Consider the following 10162-nt stretch of genomic DNA (forward strand, 5'->3'; position numbering starts at 1 on the left):
CATAGAACAGCTGGACACCATTCCCCCAACTTCCTTCTGGTACTCTCCAGTGAGGGAGATACAAACTCACACCACCATAGAACAGCTGGACACCATTCCCTCAACTTCCTTCTGGTACTCTCCAGTGAGGGAGATACAAACTCACACCACCATAGAACAGCTGGACACCATTCCCTCAACTTCCTTCTGGTACTCTCCAGCGAGGGAGATACAAACTCACACCACCATAGAACAGCTGGACACCATTCCCTCAACTTCCTTCTGGTACTCTCCAGTGAGGGAGATACAAACTCACACCACCATAGAACAGCTGGACACCATTCCCTCAACTTCCTTCTGGTACTCTCCAGTGAGGGAGATACAAACTCACACCACCATAGAACAGCTGGACACCATTCCCTCAACTTCCTTCTGGTACTCTCCAGCGAGGGAGATACAAACTCACACCACCATAGAACAGCTGGACACCATTCCCTCAACTTCCTTCTGGTACTCTCCAGTGAGGGAGATACAAACTCACACCACCATAGAACAGCTGGACACCATTCCCCCTACTTTCTTTCTGGTACTCTCCAGTGAGGGAGATACAAACTCACACCACCATAGAACAGCTGGACACCATTCCCCCTACTTTCTTTCTGGTACTCTCCAGTGAACGCCAGACCCAAACAAACTCCAGGAATAGACATTGTAAATAGACCCCCCAGCTGAAGCCCCAGCTACGACCTCGATGTCTTTTAGGTGGCACCTCCAGAAATCTTCAAAGGGGTCTCCTCCAGTAGGACTGGACATAGGAACTCTGCTGCTGCTGTCTCAGGAGACACCAGTGATGGGACACTATTCATTCCATTGAAACCAATGATGGGATACTATTCCTCCCATTGATACCAATGATTTGGACGATATTCCTCCCACTGTTCCCAACAATGGGGCACTATTACGCCCACTGACATCAATGATTAGACGCTATTCCTCCTGCTGACACCAATGATAGGGCACTATTCCTCCGGCTGACACCAATAATTGGACACTATTCATCCCATTGATACAAATGATGGGACGCTATTTCTCCCATTGATACTAATGATGGGACGCTAATCCTCCCATTGATACCAATGACGGGCATTATTCCTCCCATTGATCCCAACAATGTGACACTATTAATCCTACTGCCACCAATAATGTGGCACTATTCCTCCCGCTAACACCAATGATGGGACACTATTCCTCCCGTTGACACCAATGATGGGGCAATATTCCTCCCGCTGACACCAATGATGGGATGCTATTCCTCCCGCTGACAACAATGATGGGGCACTATTCCTCCTACTCATACCAATGATGGGACACTATACCTCCCACTGATACCACGTTACCACTGATGAAATTTTCTTCTCCCACTTGCCACTGTCTGGCCCCTCTAAAGTTTGAAGGATGGAAAGTTTGGAGACCTCTGATTTACACTACTGTAGGAGGGTGCTACACCAGCATATGGGTGAAGGTTCATCTTACTTCCTACACATCTCCATAGTGGAATCTCAAGTATTCACCTCTAAGATGAAGTATAGTTTAGAGTGTAATACCCAACTCCAGGAAATCTAAACATTCCTTGTTGCAGTGGGAGAGTAGCATTTTACTTACCCGATCCTCCAGTCTGCAGAGGGCTCTCCCCTATGCTCTGTTCCTCATCATGTACAGGGCTATGGATTCTGCAATGGTCTTGTTGATGTTAGGACCTTACACTGCTAGAACGTGGGAGAGGAGACGCTGTGGGGACCAGCTTAGCAGCGCGGAAGAGCGGAGGATTGGCTAAGTAAATCTACTTTTTTTATGCCCCCAATACCTAAAGAGACAGATAACCTGGCATTGCAGGTACAGCCCTACTGCAAAGAGGGATTTCTAAACTTTCAAGGAGTAGGGCTTCAAAATGGAATATTATAGGCACAGAAATTAAAGCCTCTTACACACGATCGGTTTTCTCGTCAGGAAAACTACCATGAGAGTTTTTGGCCAGGAAAACCGGCCATGTGTATGCTCCATCGCAGTTTTCCCGACAGGAAAACTGCCGGAAAAAAAGAGTACCATCTCTCTTATTTCCCGCCGGGATTCCTGGCGGTTTTTAACCTGGCAGTTTTCCTATGGGAAACACTGCGATGGAGCATACACACGGCCAGGATTCCCGACCAAAGCTCTCATGGCAGTTTTTCTGTCGGGAAACCCAGTCGTGAGTAGGGGGAAAAACCTACCAAGTAGGTTCTCGGTTTTCCCCTTGGGTTTCCTGGTGGACTTTTTACCGCCGGGAATCCCTTATGTGTGTACGGGGCTTGAGAGTCTTTAGTTTGGCAAAGGCAGCCTCGGGTAACCATGAACACAACCTCCCATTCGTTGTTAGCTGGGTAATTAGTGCTATTACTCTAGAGATTTTCTTTATGAGTTTTCTGTAAAAATCCAACAATCTACTGAATTGCCCCAACTGGTCACTTCCCAACCGCTTTGATTGTACCAGGGCCATTGCCCAACCCTTCTGTAGAAACCATGGCGCCCAAGAGCTGGATCTGGCTTTGCCCAAACTCACATTTCTCTAATTTCATGTAAAGCTGATTCTTTCCAACCCATTATATCATACTTCCAACACTCCTGAAGATTATCTGAAAAGAAAAGGACATCATCCAGGGACGTGACCACAAACACTGGTAACAAATTATATTGTACCGTTTTTTCATGCATCCGTTTGGTGGATGGATGCAAACTGTTGTAAGCCCCTCATAGGTCTAAGCTGGCCACACACTGGTAGATCTTCCTTCGAATGTTCATAAGTAAAATATAATTTTAACCACTTAAGACCCGGACCATTATGCAGGTAAAAGGACCTGGCCAGTTTTTGCGATTCGGCACTGCGTCGCTTTAACTGACAATTGCGCGGTCGTGCAATGTGGCTCCCAAACAAAATTGGCGTATTTTTTTCCCCACAAATGGAGCTTTCTTTTTGTGGTATTTGATCACCTCTGCGGTTTTTATTTTTTGCGCTATAAACAAAAATAGAGCGACAATTTTGAAAAAAATCTATATTTTTTACTTTTTTCTATGATAAATACCCCCAAAAAAGATTTAAAAAACATGTTTGGGACCATTGCCTTTTTTACAGCAAAACATGCTATAAAAATGCATTGTTTACTGTGAAAATGACAATTGCAGTATAGGAGTTAACCACTAGGGGGTGCTGTAGGGGTTATGTGTGACCTCATATGTGTTTCTATCTGTAGGGGGGCGGGGCTGGATGTGTGATGTCACTGATCGCCTTTCCCTATATCAGGGAACAGACGATCAGTGACATTGCCACTGTGAAGAACTGGGAAGGTGTGTTTACACACACCTCTCCCTGTTCTTCAACTCCTGTGACCGACCGCGGGACACCGGCAGCGATCGGGTCCGCGGGTCCCGCGGCTGCGGTCACGGAGCATTGGACCGGGTCGCGGGTGCGCGACCCACGGCTGGGCACTTAAAGGGGACGTACAGGTACGTGCCTGTGCCCAGCCGTGCCATTCTGCCGACGTAAATGTGCAGGAGGCGGTCCTTAAGTTGTTAAAAGCCCATGCACACAATCTGACTTTTTTTTAAATGTCCGACGGACCTATTTGATCTGACAATCGAACCGCGTGTACGCTCCATCGGACAATTGTTTTCGCTTTTTCATCGGACAAATGTTCAGTGTGCATGCTCTCATATTTTTCGGCAACAAATGTCCAATGGAGGCTAATCCTATCGTGTGTACACAAGTCCAAAGTACAAACACGCACGCTCAGAACCAATGCTAAAGATCAGACAACAATAGCAGAAGTTGCACAAAGGGTGGCGCTAAAGAGCTGAAAAAACACGTAGTACGTCTATTACATTACTACGTTCGTGTTTGTTGGCTGAAAATGTTCTGCCGTGTATATGCATACCAAGTTCACGGCCAACGTCCCTTCGGACCAAAATCCACGGAAAAGTCCGATGGAAGTCCGATCGTGTGTATGAGGCTTAAGTTTGACAAAGCTAACAGAGACTTGACAAATGTTGTTTGAAAGCACTTTAATATTTTGATTGCTTTTAACATTCCATTTTGGAATAAATGGAATTTCCTATATGAAAACCACATACACTGTTCAAAAATCCCTTTCTGCAACCACTATTCCTGTTACCAAAATTGTATGCCAAAATGTTAACGTTTCTATTTTTCATCTTCGCTGCTGCCTCTCATATTCTCCAATGTTCCACACACTTTTAATCATGTAATTAAAATGTCATGATGCATTTAATCTACTTTAATATACACCAGAAAACCAATCATGCGCGTTTATATACAACAAAATAAATCCAAAAATCATTTTTTTGGTTCTAAAATTCCCCAGTGTTGAAAAATCTTCATATTACATGTTAAAACCACCACATGTATAATAAAGTCCCACTTAGGAAAAAGAGTTCTCTTTTTGTGCTCCAGATTTATCTGCAATTGTGATCACCTTGTATCCTTTACCTTCCACACAATGTGCTCACTTTATTTTATGACCCATAAAAAAATCTAGGTCAGAATGCACCTTCCCCTTTAAAGGGGCTTATAAATTCCTGGTCTGGATATGGGTTAAAAAGTAAGATGAGGGCATGGTGGGGGGGGTGGGGGGGGTGGGGGTCTGCATGGAGCAATGGCACTGAAGGCATCACTTTGTTGAGAAGAAGTAGCTCTGGAGGGTCATAAAGGAGAGAGAAAGGCACCTAAGATAGTAAAAAGTCATAGGCATATAGTGATTTGTCTCATGCGGATCGCTGTAATCCTCGTCTGTCTGGGGGAGAGTGAGAGCTGTCCTGCAGCTGTCAGAGTACCTGATGACGTGGATTGGTGAGGAGGTGGAGATGCGATGATAAGGCAGAGGTGAAGGTGGTGGGCGGTGTATGGCTCAGGAACAGGCTGGTGTGGGGCTGAGGAACGTGCTGGGGGTGGGGCTCAGGAACAGGCTGGTGTGGGGTTCAGGAGCAGGCTGATGTGGGGCTCAGGCTCAGGAACAGGCTGGTGTGGGGCTGAGGAACGTGTTGGGGTGGGGCTCAGGAACAGGCTGGTGTGGGGCTCGGGAGCAGGCTGATGTGGGGCTCAGGCACAGGCTGGTGTGGGGCTCAAGAGTAGGCTGTTATGGGGTTCAGGAACAAGTTTATGTGGGGCTCGGGAACAGGCTGGTGTGGGGCTCGGGAACAGGCTGGGGTGGGGCTCGGGAGCAGGCTGGGGTGGGGCTCGGGAGCAGGCTGGGGTGGGGCTCGGGAGCAGGCTGGGGTGGGGCTCGGGAGCAGGCTGGTGTGGGGCTCGGGAACAGGCTGGTGTGGGGCTCGGGAACAGGCTGGTGTGGGGCTCGGGAGCAGGCTGGTGTGGGGCTCGGGAGCAGGCTGGGGTGGGGCTCGGGAGCAGGCTGGGGTGGGGCTCGGGAGCAGGCTGGGGTGGGGCTCGGGAGCAGGCCGGTGTGGGGCTCGGGAGCAGGCCGGTGTGGGGCTCGGGAGCAGGCCGGTGTGGGGCTCGGGAACAGGCTGGTGTGGGGCTCGGGAGCAGGCCGGTGTGTGGCTCGGCAGCAGGCTGGGGTGGGGCTCGGGAACAGGCTGGGGTGGGGCTCGGGAGCAGGCTGGTGTGGGGCTCAGTTGCAGGCTGGTGTGGGGCTCAGTTGCAGGCTGGTGTGGGGTTCAGGAACAGGCTGGTGTGGGGTTCAGGAACAGGCTGGTGTGGGGTTCAGGAATAGGCTGGTGTGGGGTTCAGGAACAGGCTGGTGTGGGGCTCAGGAACAGGCTGGTGTGGGGCTCAGAGATCTGCACTGGGTAGTACTTAGTTCAAACAAGACAAGAGTCCACGCCATGGTCTACCAAAGAGAGCTTTATTTTATTGCTGTTGTACAATGCACATCCTTATGTAACGTAGGAAGGATGGATAGCCTGAGACCCCAGGGTTGTCCTTGTTGTTGAGATTTTTCCTCAATTCTGGTCTGGGAGGACAATACCTTCAATGAGGACCCTGATAGAGGTGGTTGATGTGATGCACTGCAGCAAGATTTCAAACCAGCATTCGATCAGCTCTCGCAGCCAATAACTGCAAGCGCTGTTCAGTTAATTCTGAAGGGGGTCCCTGCTGTCAGAATACAAGTGAGTTAAGGGAGAGATCCCTGCATCAACATTGCTTGCGCCAGCTTGAGAGACAGCAAAGAGCCTGCAGTGGGTGTGCCTCTGGGAATTCTTTCCTGCATTACAAGTCAGGGGTCCCAAATAATCAGATTACTGATGTCAGGGTAGGTGGGCACTGTTCACTACAGCAATACATTGTCAGATAAAGAACAAAACTAGAACATAATAAAAAATTAGGCATCGAAGTAGTACTTCTACTAATGACTTTGATCCAAGATATAGACTAAGCCAAAACACCTAAAACTAAAATATTCCCTTTTAGGTTGACTGACCCTTCCAAACTGCCTAATCTGCAGGGGTGGAACTACTGCCATACCGACCCACGCGGGTGCTATGGGGCCCGCAGCTGAGCGGGGCCCGGTGAGGATGAGTGGTGGTGCATCCTCACTGTGCTCCCTCTATCCTGCACCGCTCTAATCACCATAGATGCATTGCATGAATCGATCTATGGTCGTTGTGTGTTAGCAAAGGGAAGGAATTCACTTTTCCAATCAATGAATTCCCCTCTCAGCCAATCAGGTTGCCGGGTCTGTTACTGGTCACCTGATTGGCTGAAACGTCAGGCGCTGTGATTGGACACCTGAAAGAGGACAGAAGATGAAATGGAGGACGTGCAGGAGACCGCCGTTGACCCGCTGCGAAACAGGTAAGTACCGGGCAGCATCTGATGGGGCACAGTATCAGCAATTGATGGGCACACTGGCAGCATCTGATGGGGCACAGTAGCGGCAAATGATGGGCACACTGGCAGCATCAGATGGGGCACAGTAGCGGCAAATGATGGGCACACTGGCAGGGGGGGGCATTTTCAGAGGGGGCCCATACAACATTTTGCTATGGGGCCCTGTGATTTCTAGTTACGCTCCTGCTAATCTGTATTGCATTATCGTTCTATAGACTAAATAAGATCAGTCCAAGAATTGGTAGACCCAGCACCATAAGATTTTCAGGTGTTGTGCGTTCTCTGGTGGATCATTAGCGTCACTTTCTGCGCAAAACATTTTCCGCAATCTGAACAGGAAAACGGTTTCTCGCCGGTGTGAATTCTCATGTGTTTATCGCGGTTTCCTTTACTCGGGAAGGATTTGCCGCACTCGGAACAAGAAAAAGGCTTCTCGCCGGTGTGGACCTTCTGGTGGGTTTTGAGTTGAGATTTGTGAGTAAAAGACTTCCCGCACTCAGAACATGAAAATGGCTTTTCCCCGGTGTGGATCCTCTGGTGTGGAATGAGGTCTCGTCTATTTTTGAAGGACTTGCAGCACTCAGAACACGAGTATGGCTTTTCTTCCGAGTGGGTTCGCTGGTGGACAGCCAGGTCATATTTTTTAAGAACATTTTTTGGCATTCCATGCAATGAAAGACCTCCTTACCAGCGTGGTTCCTCTGATGTACGAGGAGGTCATATTTCTTTTCAAATGACTCGCCACACTCTAAACAGGACAGAGAATCGTTATTTTCATGAAGTTTCAAGTGTCGATCAAGACAAAACTTAACTTTGAAGCGTTTGCCACAGTCCGGACAAGGAAATGGGCGCTCGTTGGTGTGGGTTCGCTGGTGATTAATGAGAGCGTGGTTCCCGTTGAAACCTTTCCCGCACTCCGAACAAGAAAATGAGCACTTCATTGTATGAGTCTTCTGATGTGTATTTTGAGTAACAATGCTTATATCTGGAGAATTTTGTGCCATGTCATTATCTTCAGGAAATAAAGTAAGTCCTTTTGAGGTATTCCATCCATTGCTTCCACCTGTTGGAAAATAATATACAGTGCAGCCAAACCACCAATGGTATACTCAGTCAAGAGGTAAATACACAGATTATATTGTTATCAAAAGATAGGGAGATTGACCTCTTTTGGTTTTATTTGTTGGGAACATGACATTATATTGAGGAATGGAGATGGACCTTTCATATGGTGTACAGTATCTCCTCCTCATTTGTTGGGAACATGACTTTATATTGAGGAATGGAGATGGGCCTTTCATATGGCATTCTCCATGCCTGTCTGTCCACCTGCAAGGTGATTCATGTGGCCAGTCTCTGGGTGGAGACCAAACCTGATTTAAGCCAGCCAAGCCTGCAATCTCAGTACCTCCACCTCATTTGTTGGGAACACAACGTTATGTTGAGGAATGGAGATGGACCTTTCATATGGTGTACAGTTTCTCCTCCTCATTTGTTGGGAACATGACGTTATATTGAGGAATGGAGATGGACCTTTCATATGATGTACAGTATCTCCTCCTCATTTGTTGGGAACATGACCTTATATTGAGGAATGGAGATGGACCTTTCATATGGTGTGCAGTATCTCCTCCTCATTTGTTGGGAACATGACTTTATATTGAGGAATGGAGATGGACCTTTGATATGGCATTCTCCATGTCTGTCGGTCCACCTGCAAGGTGATTAATGTGGCCAGTCTCTGAGTGGAGACCAAACCTGATTTAAGCCAGCCAAGCCTGCAATTTCAGTACCTCCTCCTCATTTTTTGGGAACATGACATTATATTGAGGAATGGAGATAGACCTTTCATATGGTGTACAGTATCTCCTCCTCATTTGTTGGTAACAAGACATTATATTGAGGAATGGTGATGGGCTTTTATTTTGGTGTACAGTATCTCCACCTCATTTCTTAATAGCAAGACATTAATATTGAGGAATGGAGATGGGCCTTTCATATGATGTACAGTATATCCACTTGTTGGTAACAAGACTTTATTATTGAGGAATGTATACAGATCTTTTATATAGTGTACACCTCCTCAGCATTTTTTGGAAACATGTGTGATAAATACAAAGATTATATTCTTCCAGGGAGGCCTGGAGATTTGTATGAAGATATGGTGTACAATACCTCCACCTTATTTGTTGGGCACATTAGCTAGTGGTACTGTATGTATTCATTGATTATGTTGGAGATTTTTCCATTTTAGCTTAAAAGTCTTTTATACATTACTGAAAAGGATAACAACTTCTGTGTGAAATGTTATAACTAACTGTCCATATTTCATCAGCCAATATGAAAGACTTTAGCAGGTCAGCTTACAATAGAAAATAAAATTGACATCCAGTCTCTACCATTTTTAAGTAAGGCCTCGTACACACCACCGGATCTATCCGCTGGAATTGATCCCCGGATCAGTTCCAGCAGATAAATCCGGTCGTCTGTACGGCCTAGCAGATATTTATCCGCGGACATTTCTCGGCCCGATCGATTTCAAGCGGATATAAATTTCTTAGCATGCTAAGAAATTTATCCGCTTGAATCGGGTCCAGCGGATTGATCCGGTGGTCTGTACAGACTCACCGGATCAATCCGTCCGCTCGCATGCGTCGTAATGATTTGATGCATGCGTGGAAGTACTTACCTTCCAGTGTCGCGCACGTCGCCGCGTCATCAATGTGGCGACACGTCACCGCGGATGAATTCCGTGCGGATTTTGATCCGATGGTGAGTACAAGCCATCGGATCCAAATCCGGAGGAGGAATCTCCGTTTCCAGCGGAGATCCCCACGTGTGTACGGGGCCTAACTGTATGGCAAGAAGGTTGGCCAATTCCTTTATTTTCCATTCCATCTGTGTATCTTATACGGAGTCAAAGTCAAATTAAAATGTGAAGTTTTGCCTTTTGTGTGTAGAATACTTACCTGTGCTTATATCTAGAGAAGATTCCTCCTTGGTAATTGTCACCATCATTTCATCTTCTTTTATATTCAGATCATCACCCATCACACACATCTCTTCTTCCTTTTTAACCACAATTTTTATACCCCTCACTTCTTCCCCCTAAAATCACAAAAATATTTTAAGACCACATAAGAGAGAAAAAAAAAAAATCTAATAATGTTGAGAATCAAGTTTAAGTTGGACATTCTCAGGTCCATCTACCTGATGATGGTGAGGGATGGTGTGACCTTCCGGTGTGGTATCCCAGGAATACAGAGGACGGGGACATCTCTCTGGTGG

General features: G+C 46.9%; 1 protein-coding gene across 1 annotated transcript; it reads right to left on the reverse strand.

Moving 5' to 3' along the window:
• Window positions 1-6980: 6980 nt before the first annotated feature.
• On the reverse strand, window positions 6981-10120 carry LOC120924241 (zinc finger protein 22-like). Its single transcript, XM_040335112.1, has 3 exons — window positions 10085-10120; window positions 9844-9982; window positions 6981-7937 (listed from the first exon to the last, which is right to left on the reverse strand). The coding sequence occupies exons 2-3, from the start codon at window positions 9932-9934 to the stop codon at window positions 7240-7242; spliced, it is 789 nt and encodes a 262-aa protein (XP_040191046.1). The 5' UTR covers window positions 9935-9982; window positions 10085-10120; the 3' UTR covers window positions 6981-7239.
• Window positions 10121-10162: the final 42 nt, after the last annotated feature.

This window comes from Rana temporaria, unplaced genomic scaffold (assembly GCF_905171775.1).
Source record: "Rana temporaria unplaced genomic scaffold, aRanTem1.1, whole genome shotgun sequence".
NCBI classification, from domain to species: domain Eukaryota; kingdom Metazoa; phylum Chordata; class Amphibia; order Anura; family Ranidae; genus Rana; species Rana temporaria.

Bases quoted from the DNA above. Each gene is read 5' to 3' on its own strand.
- LOC120924241 (XM_040335112.1), bottom strand. From the start codon at position 9,934: ATGTGTGTGATGGGTGATGATCTGAATATAAAAGAAGATGAAATGATG. The intron at 7,938-9,843 runs GTAAGTATTCTA...ATTTTCCAACAG, and splicing joins TTCTCTAGATATAAGCACAG to GTGGAAGCAATGGATGGAAT.